Here is an 18280-nt window from a genome sequence, read left to right as displayed (position 1 = left end):
GGTTGGGCCCGACGGATGGTGCGCCTCGCGGTTCGGCCAGCAGCAGCTCAATGACATGAATGATTTGACTTGGAACCGGCGTACTGAGGGGGCGGGGACCACGACACAACGGCTCTTCTGGAAGTCGAGGCCACCCCGAGCGGTCACGGCCTCCACGGTAATGGGCGCTGCACAACAGCCCTGCCTGGCACCGCAGAGGCCCGCCCGGCGGCGGCTACGCTGGGGCACTTTCCTCCTGCGCGCGCACGTCCTGGAGACCTGGGACCACAGGCAATTTTGTTCTCAGCGTGGGGCCCGGCTGGCAACATGACTTCCCGGAAAGCGTAGCTCAGCGGGCTTTCTGGTCGATATGCTTCCGTCCCCGGCGCGAGCAAGAAAGCCTTCAGGTCCCCAGCTGGCGGGTTTTCCTCTGCGAGTTTTACAACCTGCTTATTAGGCTTTTGTGATCAAAAGTGGCAACAGAGGCTGCTCCGAGGCCGGCACCTGGGCTGGGCGGCCAGCGCGGTCACAGTTGCCATCCCAGCGTGAGAGGGACCACAGGCTCCCAGGCCAGGATGCCTGTGTGTAACTTAGGCCGTTCCCTCACCTGTCAGTGTGGGCTGGGGTTGGTGTCAGGCCTGGGACACAGGACCAGCATGGCCCTCAAGGTGTGATCTCCGGTACCCAACTGCCCCGTGACTCCCATCCCTGCTACGTGCTGCTGGGACAAGTCATGAACTTCTCTGAGCCTGTGTCCTCACCTGTAAAGTGCAGATACCCACCTCGTAGGATTTGCTAAGGAACACAGGTGAGTTAGGATGTGTAAAGTCCTTAAGCCGGCACCTGGCATAAAATAACGGAAATGTGTTAGGCCAGCAGCACCGTGATCAGCCATCACTAGCATAGCCCCATTCCCTCTGCACCCACCCGTTTGTTTAGTCATGAGTGTGTGATACAATTCTAGACAATGAGACATTAGGGGAGGTCAGTGGAAGCCAGATTTTCTGAAAGGTTTCCTTTTACCTTAAAAAGAGATGCAGAAGAGACAACCCCCCTATACACCCACACCTTAGCCTGGACATGGTCATGTTTGGATGTGATCCCTGGAATAGTGGCAGTTATTTTGTAAGCATGAGGCCTGATCCTGGATGGCCAGGTGGGAGGAGCATGCATACCAGGACAAAAATGGGGCTCTGCTAAGCAAAGGAGAAGAAAGCTGCTGGGGAGGCAACCTACACATCCAAAGCCCACACAGCCCTATGGTATCCTGCCTGGTTTTCGACTCCGTGATCCCAGACCCCATCCCTCACCCCAGGAAACTGGGGGATGATTAAAGTGACCTTGAGCTTGGAGAGGCAGCTCCCTTGTAATAAAGGTACTATGATTAAACAGTGCGGTAAGTACGAGAGCTCCGGTTTGCAGTTAACATGTAAAAGACTTAGGAGGTTAGGATATTAGCTAAAATGACCCGACCCTCAGTAGGCTGGGCTGAAGCTGCACGTGATTAAGCCTGAGAACCTTGGTGCTACCTGGCCCCACGGTCGCTGAATTTTTAAATCAATAGATCCTAGAACCTACACCCTAAACAATACAATGGCATTCATCCCACTTTGCTTTTCAGCCACCACCAATTCAACCTGTTTTTAGAGCGGCTGAAAAACGTAATTCTGAACCCAGTTCGGGAAGATTTTTGGCAACGACATCTTACGTCCAAGCGCAAGGAACGATAACAAGAAACCCGACAGTGAAAGATCAAAAACAGGCTTGTTTTATTATACACAGAACAACGTATTTACAACTCCAGATATGGATATGTACATAGCGATACAGGAGGCGTTTGCTTCCACGGTGGGCGCTGTATAAATTAAGATCATAAATATGGGGGAAGCCCCACCAGAGGGCACAAAACCTTTTCTCCAAGACTCCAGGCATCCCTCCTCCCTCCCTCTACACTGACAGAACCGTGAGACCCCGGGGACCCCCGAGGGACAGCCGTCCAGCAGCTCGGCGGGGGCGGGGGCCCAGAGGGCAGCCCCACGCGCAGCAACACGCACCACAACGCGCGTGAGACGCCGCCCTGCAGACGCGGCCTCGCGCAACGCTCGTGTTTATTCCACTCGCTCTCACTCACTACCCTCAGAAAGTGGTTTCACGTAAACAGTGTTGCTCTAATCACTGACGACGTTACCTTTAAACACCACGCTTGACCTAAACCTAAGGCTTTCCCAAGGGAGGGCGCTGAGGGCCGCGGTGGCCCCGTAGCACCGGCCACCAAGCCCCGCGTGCGCCCTCCTCCGCCGAGTCCCCGCCTGTGCGTCGGCCTGAAGGCCTCAGAGCCCGGGGTGCCCCCCGGCCCGAAGCAACAGAGCAGACGGCGTCTGGCACCCCGGGCCGGGCCAGCCTGTTCTACTTTGAAACCCAGGGACTTGGGGCGACTGGGTTTCCTCCACCTCCCTCCACCCGCTGCGGAGGCTCCAATGGGCGGGAACCTCGGGGGCGCGGAGAGTGACACTACCGCTGGGTGGGTCGCGGCCACCCCGCCCGCGGGGACAAGCTGGCCTGGGGCAGGGCCTCGGCCGAGCTCAGCGCCGGGAGGCCCGCCAGAGGGAGCCCCCGCCGGCCAGAGGCAGCAGCCGACTGCGCGGCCGGCGGGGAGCCGGCAGAGCGTGTGCGTAGCGAGCGGCAGGTCAAGGCTGCTCCGCCGCGCGCCCCATGGACCCCCTCAGGACGACAGCGCCCCCGCTCCCGGGCCCCTCGGGACGGCGGCGCACAGCCCCCGGGAGGCGGAAGCGTAGAAAAGGGCCAAGTCCCAGGCGGTGAGGACCGGGGTACCGCCGGGGCCGTTCCCGGTCAGCTTCGTCCCCGCGGAGGGACGCCGACCTGGCGGCTCCACCCCGGGGTGAGAAACTCTGGGCGGCCCCTGACGCCCTCGGCAGCCCGGGAAGCCTCCTCCACACAGAAAACACGGACCAGCCTCCGTCCGCGGGGAGACGACAGGCCAGGCGTCCTGGGCACAGAGGGGACCCCGCGCCCGCGGCCCAGGGACGAGGGGCCAAGACGGTCGGGGCGCGAGCTCGTCAGCCCCAGACCCTAACTACCGTCTGCTCGGCTTCAGGGGAACCCAGCGTCGCCTTCGTGTCAAAATGAACCGGCGGGACGGAAGGCAGCCAGGCCGCGCTCACACCAGGGCACTCAGACGCGCGGGGATACAGCGCGGGCCGGCGGGGGCGGGAGCCGGTTACCCGCGCTGCGCCGCTGAGGGCACACGGAGGAGCCCAGGCCCGGGACGGGGCGCGAGGCGGCGTCGGCTGGAAGGTAGCTGTGTTGCGGGTCGGGACCCGGGGCCCAGGCCGCCGGGCCGGGTCGGCGGGAGTAGCACCATGAGCGGCGCCGAGCCGGCTCAGTCGCGGGAGGCGCGGGGGACGCAGGCCCAGAGGGCGGAGGCTAGGCCTCGGCGGCAGGGGTGCTGCGGCTCAGCTCCTTGATGCCACACAGGATCCTCTTCATGTGGCCCACCTTGGTCACGCCGAGGTCCTGCAAGGAGAGGACAGCGCTCAGGCCTCGGCGCGCTGCCACCCGCGTCTGAACACGAGTGAGGGTGAAAGCGACAACGGGGGACGCGGCCGGAGACGGCGCCCGAAACCAGCAGCCCGCGGCCGCCCGCCACATCCCGGTCCCTGACGGGAGTCGTCGAGGGCACACGGAGCAAAACACAGACGAGCGAGGCGACCCAAGGGCGCCACTGTCCCGACGCCCTCGGCGGCCTCTCAGCCTCTCCGGACGGGATGCGGCCTGAGCGGCACAGAGAGCCAAGCTCCGGGAGCCCCGGGTCAGGCCGCCCCGCGTCCTACCGAGGGGAGGGAGACGGGCGAGCGGGGCCACTGGGGGAGCCAGAAAGCGGCCAACTGGGGAAGGAACCCCGTCCGCTGGGTCCCCTTCACCCGGATGGCTGTCATCACAGAGAACACTTCAGCTTGACTAGCGCAGGGCTGCATTCCCCAAAGGGTTTTTAACGCTAACATGGCCCACTGTCCAGTTAGGCTAAGAGAGCGAGGCTCCCCAGCAGGTGAGACATCACATCTGGGAGCCGCCACGCATCACCCCCAGGTCGCATCACCCCCAGGTCGTCACCCCGGGTCACGCACAAAGGCCTGAGAAGAACGGTGAGGAGACTGCTGACACTGGGACAAGGCCAGGTCAGAGGGAGGGGACAGGGGAGCCGCGGGGAGCGCAGGTGCGCCTTCCCAGGAGACGCTGTGGAAGTACCTTGAGGTCCCTCCGCTCCAGGTGCAGGAGCTCTGAGCCCCGGATGTCGTGCCGCGTGAAGATGTCCTTATACTCACAGAGACTGAGGTGCTCCAGCCAGGCAGCAACCTCCTCTGTGCCCCAGAGGTGAACTGTCAGAGACGGAAAAGCACGAGTGCAATGAGTGCCCAGAGCCCAGCGCGAAAGCAGGCGGCGGCCCGCGCCCGAGACACCCCAGCAGGCGGCGCCCGAGACACCCCAGCAAGCAGGCGCCCAAGACACCCCAGCAAGCAGGCGCCCAAGACACCCCAGCAAGCAGGCGCCCAAGACACCCCAGCGGCAGGCACCCACCACCCAGCCCCAGGTGCCGCCCCAGGCTGTGCAGAAAGAGAAGGGGAGCTGCCGCAGAAGCTGGTGTCTGTTCCTGCCAGGTCACCGGCAGCCTTCTGTGCCAGGAGGGACACATGGGTCTGACTGCGGCTGAGGTCAGCTTCCCTCTCCCTTCTAGAGGGGTCCATTCCACTTCCAGCCCACAGCGGGAAGGGAAACATACGCAGAGATTCCATGAAGTCAGAGCCACCATCATTCAAAGAAACCCAATTTCTGGACAACCACGCGAAGAAGAAAAATCAAAGGGAGCTACCCTTACTGGCAGCAAATGCCACCCCCAAACCCAGGCTTGGGGCCGCCCAGCACCTGAGAGCCTGGGGGCAGCTGTGCTCAGGGCCAACACTTTGAACGGAGATTCTAAAGCCCCAGTTTACTGACCCAGAGGAGAAACATCCTTTAGTGCCATTTTCTATTGATTTCACGGCCCAGAGCCACTGGCAGCCCAGGTTCCCGGCGCAGGGGCCTTGATCAATGAACTGATTAATGGGGGACGAGCAGCCCCGCAGAGGAAGCAGGCACAGGGGGGCCAATGTGTGGCCCGAGTGTGAGATGTGTCTCTGTCTTGTCACCTCTGCTGTCTCCTCCCCACCTCGCGCCCCAATCTAGCGCAGGCAGGCGGCTCGGTGGCCTGTCTGTCACCCTGAATCTGCACCAGGAGCAAGTTCAGGGCAGGGCGTGACACCAGTGAGCCTCCCACGTGGAGCGGGAAAGCTGGGGTGCAGTTCTGTAGCCACAGACGAGTCGGCGCAGGGCATGACCGGAGGCCGTGGCCCCGGGACGACGGGGACGGGCACAAGGCCAGGGAGAAAGCAGAGCCTGGGCCCCACACAGCCCGGGTGGCCAGGAGAACAGCAGAGGGCAGGTACCCGGGGCTCCCAGGCTGCTGCGAGCTTCTCTGTTCTTGTTATTCTTCTCCTTCTTAAACTTGGTCACCAGGCGGAATTTACCGCTGCGGCTGCGCTTGGAAAGATCCAGCATCACGTTCTGTGTGGCAAACGAGAAACTGTGAGAGTCAGACCCCGGCTCACCAAGACCTCAGCCACCCCTCGAGCAGACAGGCACGGAGCTAGGAAGACACGTCATTCCTGATACTCTTATTCCAGGGCTTTTCCTTGACTTTTAGTCTTGTGTTTATTGCTGATTTTTAATGCCTTTAAAAAGCGGTTTCACAGTGATAAGTATCTATTTTCATATTCTTTTTTTTTTTTCATTTTACAGTGTTTATTTCTCATGTGACTAGAAAGCTCTCTATACATTATTTAAATATCAGGACCATATCAAGATTGGTAAGTTATCAGCCACTCTTCCAGCGTTGCACTGGCGGGCTCTGACTATCAGTATCACGAGTATCTTTCTAAATAAAGCTTTTCCTGCACTTTGCACTGTTTCCTCGCGATCTGTTCCTTGAGGCAGAATCAAGGAGGGAAGGGAGTCAGAGGGACATCACGGGGACGGGGTCCCTGCTCGGTGGCCACCTCCCCACAGAGCAGTCCAGGGCACGGCAGAGCCATCGCTGCCCCTTCCCCACGGGTCTGTGGACCTTCTCTGCTGATTCTCACAGAAGCTAGGGCAGGGGTCTCCGCCAGGAAAGCATTTTGTGCACACACAAACACGTTCCTGTTCTGATAACGTGTATAAACCTATTCACAAATAAAGCGTAATTTCCTTATTTTTCAGGTGTGCCACTTTCTTCCTGGCCCCGCCGGCCTGGATTCTGCCCCTGGGCCCTGTCTACCTACATCCCCACCGTGACCGGCACAGTTAGGACTGCGCAGCTTTATGACACACTTTCAGATCTGACGGGGACATCGGGTCGCACTGAAAAAACTCCACCGGCATTTCCACTGGGATTGCACCCAACCTAGAGCCTGGAAATACTAAGCATCTCCACACCCAGACTGTCGTGACCCTCCATCTTCATCATGCCCCTGCACGGTCATCTTCGTGGAAAGAGACCTCTTACAATGACATTTTCTAGTCAATGACTGTGAGTACTGAAGAAACTTGTTTTCACAGATGTCTTATTCTTGGCAAAACCATCAAGCGCCCATTCTCGCACAGCTGCTCCACGCGAGAACTCCAGCTCCTGGGCGGTCAGCACAGTCACGGGCTCTCCGGCCCCAAGACGAGCCGCCCCTCACTCCTCAGCACCGCCTGCAGGAGGGGCAGCCACGTGTGAGGCAGGTACTCTCCAGAACCCACACGAAATCCGATTCCTGACTCTACAATTTCTTTCTTCAATGCAAACATGAGCTTTAAATTTACTTCTAACTTTTTCAATATGCATATTTCCTTCCACTGGTAGGACGAGGAGACTAGTAGAATGTGGCTGATTATCGACCTGTTATCTGCCTTTTAAAAGCAGATTTCAGACATCAAATTACTCCACCCTTAAGTACTTCAGTATGCAACTCTAAGAATACTCTTCTGAAAACATACTCATGGCACCACTGTCACACCTGATACCACTAACAAGAATTCATTTGGCTCTCATGAATCCATTTGTATCAGATCTCCCCGACTGCTCCAAAGGTTTATCCTCACAGCTGGATATGTGTGGATAAACCTCTGGAGCAAACCTCTGAATCAGGAACCTGACGGGGTTCACAGGGGACACCCAGCTCTTGTGGCTCAGTCTCTCCTCCTCGGGGCCACCTGTAGAGAAACCAGGTGTCTGCCCTGCAGGAAAACTCGCGCTCTGGCTCTGATGGGCGTCTCCCTCCTCCCCACTCCCCGTGTGGTCCAGAGCTGCTGATTCCATCAATCTCGTGTCCCCAGGGGCGCAAAATGGTGCTTTAATCCTACACTCCAGCTAGAATTCTGTTATAAAGAACTTCTTTCATCAACTATTTGATTTAAAGAAATCACTTCAGGGGATCTACTGATAATACTGAAGTCTGGAATCCAACGTGCTGGTTTTTTAAAAATGAAATGTTTAGGGCTTCCCTGGTGGCGCAGTGGTTGAGAGTCCGCCTGCCGATGCAGGGGACACGGGTTCGTGCCCTGGTCCGGGAAGATCCCACATGCCGCGGAGCGGCTGGGCCCGTGAGCCATGGCCGCTGAGCCTGCGCATCCGGAGCCTGTGCTCCGTAACGGGAGAGGCCACAACAGTGAGAAGCCCGCATACCGCAAATGTTTAAAGTTCTGGAGATCTGTTTCCTAACAATGTGAATATACTCAACACTACTTGAACTATACACTTAAAAATGACAAAGATGGTAAATTGTGTTTTTCTACCACAATTTAAAAAAATGAACTGGGACAATGTCCATCTTTTTCCAGCTTTGACACTTTCTTATATATGGAAATTATATATTCCTTGACATTTTCTCTTTGGAAGTAAAATCTATTTTTTCAAGTTGTTCTGTGACTATTTCTTTTAAAATATCTTGAGGTTTCAATTTGTGTAATTTAAATATTTTCTGAAAAAATCAAGTTTCATCAAGATTGTAAGATTCATTGTCATTTCTTTGTATATGCTGTAACTTGATTAATGCTTGTATCTGTTGTTATAGCCCCCTTATCATTTTGTTCATTTCCCCCCCATTACATCTGCCAGAGGAGACTTTTTTTTTTACTTTCCTTTCGAAGAACCAGCTCAAAGACCTATCACTTCTTTTCCTTTCAAATAAATGATTTTCCTATTTTTATGCCAGTAGAAATATGGTGCCTCCCCCTCCAAGGTTCCCTTTGCCCTTCACACTTCACCTCCTCCTGGTGCCTTGCATGGGGGGGATGAGCCGGAGTCCCAGAGGGTGGCAGCACTGAGCTGGAAGGCACCAGCGGAGTTGGCTGGAGAAGCCAGGAGTCCAGGAGCCAGCGTGGTTTTCCCTTCACTCCCGGGACCCCTGGCCCTCGGTTTCTGGCCTCAGGCCCCATCGGGTGAATGCCTGCAGTAACACCACCCCAGCTGGTTCCAGAAGGTTTCTGGTGTTGCAACTAAACCTCAGGTGCCATCGGTACTATTTCCCACCTACTACTGCAAGAACTAACATCTGCTCCGTCTCAGCAGCCCACATCTAGGAACCCTGGAAACCAGGGCCACTCTAGACGTGGCTTAGAGGGTTCATCAGGCAGGCAGCATTCAGGTCAGCCATCCAGGGGGGACTTGTGGTGCTCTGTGTTTGTTTCCATGGTGGCTGCATGGCATCTGGTGATAGTTGTTCTGAAAACACTTTTAGGCTTAAAGCTTTGGAGCCACACAATCCCTGAGACATGGGCTTTTAGTACTAAGACCTGACAGTCCCAAATAAACTGAGGTGCTTGGTCACCATGCAACTGGGCACCAGGCTGTGGGCCGCCCACTGCAGCAGCTGCTACCCTGCCCGTGAACTAAAGAAAATCCTGGCCCTCCCTGTCTTCACTGAAGAATCTGCACGGAGGCAGAAGCGACCCACCTGCGCAAGGCAGCGCACTGGGAGCACAGGGGCCATGGTTTACAGCCGGCACAATTTCTGTTCTGAGTTAGTATCTGAGGTTTCCTTGTGGTCTAGAGCTGTGCTGCTCAAACTACCCCTGGAAAAGAACCAGCGTTAAAAATTCCCATTCCATAGTGTACTGGTACTTGAATGAAAGAAAGTAAAACAAATTACTAGAAAAATGAAACCCCCAAAAGGCATACAAAATACAAACCTCAGTTTTTTTATCAGGACTTCCCTGGTGGCGCAGTGGTTAAGAATCTGCCTGCCAATGCAGGGGACACAGGTTCAAGCCCTAGTCCGGGAAGATCCCACATGCCGCAGAGCAACTAAGCCCGTGTGCCACAACTACTGAGCCTGCGCTCTAGAGCCCGCGAGCCACAACTACTGAGCCCGCGTGCCACAACTACTGAAGTCCACGCGTGCCTAGAGCCCATGCTCCGCAACAAGAAGCCACCCGGATGAGAAGCCCGCGCACGGCAACAAAGAGCAGCCCCCGCTCGCTGCAACCAGAGAAAGCCCAAGTGCAGCAACAAAGATACAACGCAGCCAAAAATAAATGAATAAATAAATTTATAAAAAAGAATTTATTATTTTCAACGTAAATAAAGTTTCCCTCTCAAGTGCTTCAAAGTTTCTAAACGCTTCCTCTCAATTTCTACAACGATAACAGAGAGTTTCATACCATCAGTAGTAGTCCCAGTTTAGAAAATGATCAGATTTTCAAAATGTCCTATGAGCAACAGAAAAGAAAGCATTTTCCCTCTTTGCAGAGTATAAAATTCTCTCTATAGAGAAGCATGATATATACTTGTATATATATTCTACATATACGTATTCTATCAACTTGCTTTGTTCAGATGTTGTGACAGTTTGTTTTATGTGATTAATCACGGACTGATAGGGATAGCTCACACTACAAAATTGGGATTCTGACGCTTCCTATCATTTCAAGAAGTTGTAGCTTTACATATTTTATGCATGTAAAGATTAAAATCTGGGGGGTCATCACTAAAAGAACAGACAGAAGAGTACATACTTCCAAACTAGTAGAGGGACAACCAGAATTGTGTGGGAAGAGGGAGAGACTCATCAATCGAAAAGGAGAAATGCAAAGAAAAAAAAAAAATGGGACAAACAGAAAGCATAAAATATGGTAAAAATATATCTAAATATCAGGATCATAATAAATGTAAATAGACTGAACTCTCCAATCAAAACACAGAGTATTATACTGAATAAAAACCCAAAATTTAGCAATGCTATTTATAAGAGCGACACTCCAAATAAAGCGTGAAAGTGAAAGTATGAAAAAGAATATACCAAACAAGTGGATTTGAAAGCAAAAAGAATTAATAAAGGTCTTTATATAATGATGAAACTTGTATGCATCCAATAACATAACCTCAAAATACATATAGCAAATATACACAAAACCGCAAGGATAAATGGAGACATCTACATTCACAGGTCAGAGAGTTCAACAGTAACTGACAGATCAAGAAGACACAAAAATAAAAAACAAAGTAAGGACTTAATGACGTAAATAATTACAACTGGATATAAGGTACATTTATAAAAACTGACCACCTTTTGGGCCATAAAGTAAGTTTCAACAGATTTCAAAGGACTGGTAACATACAAACAACTGCCTTTGAACACAGTGAGATTAAGTTAAAAATCAATAACAAAAAACTTATTAGAAAAAAATCTCACATATTGGGAAATACAACTCATTTAAATACTATATTAGGACAAGATTTTATCATTATAACCATCGTAAGTTTATCTCAGAATTATACAATATATAGTATAATGATATGGTTATTATCTTTTACCAATATAAAGTGATCCTCTATCATTTACTGCCTTAGGTATATGCAATTCTATTTTTACATTGTTACTTTGGATTTTTTATTGTGTTTTCTTGAAATTGTTTTATTTTTAATCTTTCTGGGTCACAATTTTTTATTGAGGGTATGGAAGAGAAAACTGGGCTCCTGTGACTAGTATTTGGTTAGATTTCTTTTTTTTTTTAGCACAATCTAAGAATAATTTGCTTTTAAGAGGAGCAGTTATATTATTTCCTATTTTCTTATTTTTATGCTGTTAGCTCCATCTTTACTACTTCTTTTCTTTTATGATACAGACTACACTTTGCTTGTGTCTTTTGTGGTGATTCAAAAAGACATACACCTTTTCAATTTTACTAAAAGCTACCTTTAAAACTACATTTAAGTTTTTAAAACATAATTGACTACCTTTCTCTAATTATCAAAGTCAAGAACTTTCATGAACCTTCCTCCACCATAAGAGGAGGGACTTAATGTGCCCTCACTCCCATCCACGTCCTCTCTCCTGTCTCCCCACTGCACTGCCCACACTTCACAGGTTTTGACAACATAATCGGGAATCACAGGCCTAGGTTACCGCTACATTTGTTGAACATATTACGTATTATTGTTTTAGTAATTTTCTTTAAATGATATTTCTATATTTATAATTAACTACAAATTTTGATGAGCTTGGCCTGGCCCTCTGAACCAAAATGTCCTCATTCTTCAGTTGCTGAGTTTTGTTTCTTGGCTGGAAGGCCTCTGAGTCAGTTTTCCAGGTGGGGTGCACATTTGTCAACAAACGCCTGCATGTTCAAGAAGAGCTCTGGACTGCCGGCCCCGTCCCCTCGCCCTACTGCTGCCCATGGGTCCTAACAATCGAGCCGGCAGCAGGGGCACCTAATGTGTCTAGCAGTTCTTTACCTGGTGAACTTTTCTCCTGGCCCACCTCTGTTCCACCCCTGAGAGGAAGGCCATCTAGGGTTTGCCCCTCTCCAGGTGCTGCCCGCAAAAACCAACCACTCAACAACAAGCGCCTCTCCAGGGCCTTCTTCCTGCCTCTCCTGCTTCAGGAGACACTACCCCCAGGGCGCATATGCCCAAGGTCCCATCTGTTGTCCCAGCTATAAGACCTGCGCAAGCTGGCATCTCTAAATATGTACAACAGAAAAGCGTGACTGTGATTTGAACACAGCAACTCTGCCCCTGTCAACAACAAACTCCCAAGAAGTTGCTGTTTAGCCAACCGATGTGCCTCCACACTGGGGGCAAATAGTGGGGCTGGGCTCAGCCTTCTTTCCACCTATGTCCTGGACAGCCCCGCAGTTCTGTTGCCGAGGGCAACTTGTGCCCCAGTCACCAAGGGTCATTCTTAACAGCAATTCCCAATTCCTTCCTACCTGCCGAAGTTCATCTCTGTGCCTTGAAGGCATCTTAAAAGAGAAGTGTGGGAGGCCAGATCAGGGGCTGCAGGACCAACACCATCTTAATCCCAAAGCTGCACAGAGCACGTGAGTTCAGGCACTGAAGGGAGCGCCACTGTGTCCAGGGACACAGCGCTGAAGCCCTGTGACCCACATACCTCTTCATCACCAGGCTCCATGGGCTGGCACAGCCAGGGGGTGTCTGCCAGCTTCCTGAGCTGCTGGTCCATCTCGACGAGGGCAGCTGTGAGCCGTTCCTTCTGAGGGGGATCCAACTGCTGCTCCAGGCAGGGAGGGAAGAGACACAGCTGGTTACCGGCAGGGAGCTGGGGCCATGGCAGAGCCCCACCCAGACCTGAGGTCTGCTCCAGGGGCTGGGCTGCTCTCAGAGAGTTTTCTAAAAACTTGCAAGGAAACTGAGTCCCAGAACGCCACTTAAGGGCCAGACTCAGAACCTCCCCTCGTAAGTAGTGTCGGGTGAGAGAATTAAACTCTCCTCTCGTAAATGATGGGGGAGACCCAGCTTGTCTAAAATCGCAACAGCAGGGCTGACAGGTCACCTGCTCTGGTTTCCTCGGGACCCTTTCTCGGAAGTGGGGGAGCAGCCCGCCTGCACCAGAGCGCAGGAAGTATGGTGGGGCCACGGACGCAGCAGCTGGAATGTGTCAGGACAGCGCAGTACTTTGGAATGAGAGTGTGGAACTGGACTCTTAGGGCATTTCTCTAGTGACTTCGCCTCCTTGACCTCCCACCTCCTCGTTTTTTAAAACAAGGAGGTTGGCCAGGTGCTCTCTCAGGTCTGCCCTGAGCTAGCTTCTGCGGTTCACTCGAACTCTAGCCGCACGCCTCCGCAGGGCTGACTCATCCGCCAGGTTGCAGGGCTGAGCGAGGAAGGCAGCCGACTCTGGGTGCGGGGAAAAGGCCGGCCAGCCTGGCCACGGCGGTGGCCGCACACCTGGGGGGTCTGGCGCAGAGCGCCATCTACGATACAGGAGGTCCCGTCCGCCAGTCTCGGACACCCTGGAGATGACGTGGCGAGATGCGGCCAGAGGGCTTGAGCATCACCACACCGTCAGCTCAGATGGCCTCTGAGGCCCCTCCGACGGGGGGCCTAGAATTCTCAAGGCCGGGGATCCTGGGCTGAGGTGGGCTGCCCTCTGTGCGCACAGTAAGCGGCCCCCCAGCTCACCAGGGCCAGCTTCCCCGCCAGCAACAGCTCCGTCTCGCTGCGCAGAGCTCTGACGTTATTCACCATCTCCAGCACGAAGCTGCAGCTCAGCCCCTGGGAGGAACCAGAACAGACACGGTGGAGACGTCCCGAGGGCGAAAGGGGCCCACAGGAGAAAGGCTGGAAAAGCGCAGGCACCTCTGCAGCCCTGGGCTTGCCGTACACCCGGTCCATGGCCTTGGAGCTGGCGTTGACGGCGTGGGCGAGCTCCTGCTCCACGTCTCGGTGGGACCGCGCTGCTTCCCGGATGCTGGAGGGAGACACGGCGCTCATCAGACCGGAGAGCAGCAGCCTGCGAGTCGCCTTGCTGGAACACAAGCCCAGGTTCGGCCCAGAGGGCCGACAAGACCACGACTTGCCCGTGGTGACCCGTGACGGCCGATCGCTTCCTGGCCGGTGGCGGAGGAGGCCTTAAATGGGAAATCTGACAACAAAATCCCAAACTTTTCTAGAAACTCAGCCAAGGAGGTAATGCCCAAAATGAGACCTACACCTTGTAAAACAGCGAGCGGGTAAGTAGCAGGAGGCAGAGGAGGAGAAAGCCAGGAAGAAGCTAGACGGCCATGGAGGGGCCCCCGGCCTGCGCACAGCTCCCAGCAGGGGGAGGGGAGGCACAATGCAAAGACACCGCCAGACAGCGGCTGAAGGGGGTCAGCGGATGTGGCCACCAAGAGGTCACCAGGCGGAAGGGCCATGCTGGAGCCAGGTGGGTGGACACAGCGGGGGGCGGGGAGAATGGACAGCGGGCAGAGCAACGACTACCGTGCTGGAAGGTCCAGAGTAGAAGGAAACGCCTTTGGCTGTTGGCTTTTGTTTTTTCAAAATAACTACAAGGTCTGCTTCTTAAGAGCAAACCCGCTCTCTGGGGACTAAAGGAGGCAGGAGGGGTACTATTCTTAGAGATCCGGGATAGGCTGTAAAACCTATGAGCTGCCTCTGAAAACGCCTGTGGTGTGAAGCTCCCACCTGTATAAACCCCGAGTAATCCCTGGAAGACGGTCAGTGAAAATACCAAAGCCCGGGGTTAGCAGAAACCGGGCCGAGCCCTCGTGAAGGAGCAGAAGGCACGTAAGACCCGGCAGGGGCATCTCAACGCCTGCGGCCCAGCCACGGACCTGGGTCGTCCCAGTGACGTCAGGGGGCCCGGGCGCTCTCGCGGAGGAGTGGACCACGGAGGGAAGGCGGCACCCACCTGTGGATGAGGGCCCCCGCTGCCTGCCCAAACTGGTCCATCTGGTTGGCTTCCTCCTCGGACAGGATCTCCGGGTGCAGAGAGAAAGATGGAGGGCGGGGCAGCTCACACTTCTGCTTGTCCTCCCAGGACTTCAGGGTGTTCTCAAAGGCCTAGAGCGCGGAAGCCAGTGTTACACTCTCTCCTGCGAGCACACATCTAAAAACAAGCACTGCTGGGACACTAGCGGGATAACCGGCTAGAAAGGGAGACATTCTTTTTAACGCTGGGGGGAGAGGGATCGGTTCTAGAAATTAGAGCCCTGTTCACTTAATCTTAACCTTCAAAAAAAATAAATAAATTCCTGGAACAAAACGTTAAAAACTCCAGGTCTTCTCCTAGAAGGGGCACATGTGAGCCACAGGCAGTCTGTCTTACCCGATCCCTGGTGAGCGTCTGTGCCCGGTTCTTGTGGATAATCCGAATGTACCCTGGTGGCTGGATCCAGGCCTCTCCGTCCACCTGCACAGGTACGCCCTCATCCCCCAGGATGGAGATCTTCACCGTGCGACACTGAGCAAACATCACAGCCGTCACCAAGCTGCACCCAGGAGCCTTCAAGCGCTGTCAGCACCACAGGCACCGTCCTGCCCTACACACCCCTGCACTGGCTGGCTGGCCCCTGGGGTGACACCATACCCCGCGCCCCACCCAGCCTCTGGGGTCAGAGCATCCCCACCTAGGGCGCAGCTCATGGAGCCCAGGGGGTGTGCCCCACCCCGCTCCCCCTGCCCTGCACCCAGCACCGCCATCTGTGATCACAGTGCAGGAACTCAGTGCTCAGACACCAGCACCAGGCCCAGGGCGGGGACACATGACCACCAAGAGCTGCTGGGTCCCTGGGCACGTGAGGACACTCCCAGAACAGAGCAAACATCTAACAAGTGCTCCTCTTTTCAACAAAAAATACTGCCAAGGAATTAAAATTGTGAAATTCAAGCAGCTCATGGTGGGGACAGAAAGGACTGGGGTTCAGGGGAGCATGAACTCCCCATCTCTGTGCCTGAGAACATCGCCCTCCCCAACCCCACCGACAGACACACACTTCCCAACCCATTACCAGAAGTACTGGATGAGAACCCACCCTGCCACCCGCTAGCCAGGCCTCCGAGCAGCCGGGCGAGGCCATGCACTCAGCCTCTGTTCCCAGACTCAGGCTGTGGCTTCTAAGAGCTGTAGGCCCAGGGGCCAAGGTCAGCCAGGCCCGTCTCATCTCACCCCACCTCAGCAGGGGTGGGCAGGACACAGATGGTACCCACAGAGTGAGTCAGGGAGGGAGCTCAGGGAGGATACAAGCCAGCCCCAGTTTCGAAAGTATTTTTTAATTGTCAAAACACGGCAGGTGAGAGCAGGCTCTGGACCAGGGGGAGGCCAGGGCAATCCTGGAAAAGTGCCTACTCCCCTGGGCTCTGCACCCCGGGGGCCCATTTATCTCGAGAGCGCGGCTCTGGGCCAGGCCTGCTGCCCCAAACGTGCGTGAGCCACAGCTCCACCCAGGCCCCTCCCACCTCCAGGACCACGGCGGTACCTGAGCGATTCGGTGATGCTGCAGCTTTATGACACGGGAGACGGCCATCTGCATGCTGCCGAACACTGCGACCACCTCCAAGATCTTGTCATCGAACGACGGGGCTGCAAAGGTCTGGAAGGGCCGGCGTTAGAGCTGACCTCTGCTCCCAGCTTCCCTGAACACGCCCCCCACCACGCGCATCTTTCTCACCTGGGGGCCGCTGCATTGGCGAGAGCCCGACAGGCCCACTAGTAGGAGAAGCTACGGGGTGAACACTTGCTGACGGGTCTCCACGTCAGAGCCTGAGAGCAGCTGCCTGAGATCAAACCCCAGGCCTGCCACTCACTAGCGTGGGAGCTTGGGCAAGTTACTGTCTCTCTACCTGGGTTCCCTCATCTGTAAAATGGGCCTAACACAGGTACGTTCCTCACAGGTTCTCACGAGGGCCGTCAACAGGCACAGTGCTGAGAAGGACTGGCACACGCTCAGTGTGCAGCCGGTGTCAACTGTTTTTATTAGCTATTATGTACGAAGGAAGTCAGGCCCCTGGTTAAAACCTATCAATGCCCCCAGAGTTCTCGGCATAAATTCCAAACTCCTCCCTGGCTTACACGGCCCCACGGGAGCTCTGACCTCTCCGTGCTCCGCCCAGCACGCACACACCAGCGAGCCTCCTGTCCGCACCCGGCCCTGCCTGGCCGCCAAGGCTTCATATACGCTGCTCCCTCCTCCTGCCCCATACCCACCTGACCTGTCCAACCCCACATCACCCTCAGGTCTCAGTGTAGGTGTCCCTCCTCCTAGGAGCCTTCCCAGATATGGGCCTTGATTCCAAGCCACACCTGTCCTGCCTGGCATCCCTTTGTCGAGGCCACGGAAGTGGGGCCTGCCTGCCTTGCTCTCCGCTGTGCCCCCGCTGCCGGCACAGGGGCCCCGCTCCACCCGTCCCTCCGCCTCACTGACAGAGCACCCCCAGAGCGGGAGGCTCCACCATGGCTCCCGAAGGGGCCGCCTCTCGGGACCCCACCCCCATCCCCTTCCCTGAGCTCAGGCCCACGCCACCCAGCACCCCCGTACGTACATCGTCCTCCTTGGTGCCCCCCCAGAAGTTGGTCCCTCCAGCATAGCTGGGAATGTTGAGGACAGCAATTCCCTGGAGACTGGGCAGTGGGATGGGTCGTCCGTCACACTGAGCGGTAAAAATGCATGAAAGGAGAGAAGAGAGATCCAGGCTTCAGCCGGGGGCTCCCTCCCCCCAGCACACCGCCCTGGGCTAAGGCCGAGGGGCCACTGGGTCAGCAGAGGCGCCGGCAGGGGGCCGCCTGCTCACCTCCAGCAGGACCTTCTGCTCCAGGTTCTTGTAGGTTCTGTGCAGCAGCTCTCTGGTGCCGAGGACTCCGTACCACATCATGTTCTTGGTTCGACTCCTAGGGGTGGAAAGCAAAGGACTGACGTGGGTCTCAGCTTTCTCTACACAGCTACCTACGGCCCTTGCTGCGACCTCATCAAAAATGGGTCACACCGGGCAATCACTGCCAGCAGCGACACCGTTAAGATGAGGAGGACATGCCCTTGTCACATGTCCACGCGAGACGGGCTAAAGAGATATATTCACTGACCAGGAATTCTGCTAAAGAGTAACACTGCCAAGAAAGTAATCATACCCTGAGAGGTAAAAAAGGTAAGATATTACAGAACCTCACAAAAAAAACGTATAAATCACAATTTTTTTCCAGCTATAAAATTATGCTTACCACAGAAAATTTGGAAAGGGCAGAAAAGCACAAAGGAGAATTCACAATCCCCACATCTGTAAGTACTGATGATAAATGCTTCAGTGTATTTCCTTAGGAACTTGATTTACAGCTGAAATAGCGGTAACTGTGCACTTCACCCTGCACGGAGAGCACCGCCCTGTGTCCTGAGCACGAATGACCACAGTGGGGCACTTCCCACCAGCACTCGCTGAATTAACCCCTTTGACGGGTCTCTACTTGTTCCCACCCTTTAGCTCTATAAC

At 54.7% G+C, this 18280-nt stretch overlaps 1 protein-coding gene across 1 annotated transcript in view; it reads right to left on the bottom strand.

The window, feature by feature from the left end:
* Positions 1–3423: 3423 nt before the first annotated feature.
* Positions 3424–18280, bottom strand: part of DGKD (diacylglycerol kinase delta) — a 107955-nt gene continuing 93098 nt past the window's right edge. Inside the window, exons 20-30 of the mRNA XM_065880098.1 lie at positions 17591–17687; positions 17342–17449; positions 16279–16392; positions 15129–15263; positions 14712–14863; positions 13658–13769; positions 13481–13573; positions 12450–12569; positions 5481–5598; positions 4246–4376; positions 3424–3513 (exon numbers count right to left, since the gene is read on the bottom strand). Of these exons, the coding sequence (XP_065736170.1) occupies positions 3424–3513; positions 4246–4376; positions 5481–5598; positions 12450–12569; positions 13481–13573; positions 13658–13769; positions 14712–14863; positions 15129–15263; positions 16279–16392; positions 17342–17449; positions 17591–17687 (1270 nt within the window). The remainder of the gene's footprint in view (positions 3514–4245; positions 4377–5480; positions 5599–12449; positions 12570–13480; positions 13574–13657; positions 13770–14711; positions 14864–15128; positions 15264–16278; positions 16393–17341; positions 17450–17590; positions 17688–18280) is intronic.

This window comes from Phocoena phocoena, chromosome 7, assembly GCF_963924675.1.
Source record: "Phocoena phocoena chromosome 7, mPhoPho1.1, whole genome shotgun sequence".
NCBI classification, from domain to species: Eukaryota; Metazoa; Chordata; class Mammalia; order Artiodactyla; family Phocoenidae; genus Phocoena; species Phocoena phocoena.
The sequence above is the reverse complement of the archived record's forward strand: the minus strand, read 5'-3'. Positions and strand labels throughout refer to the sequence as shown.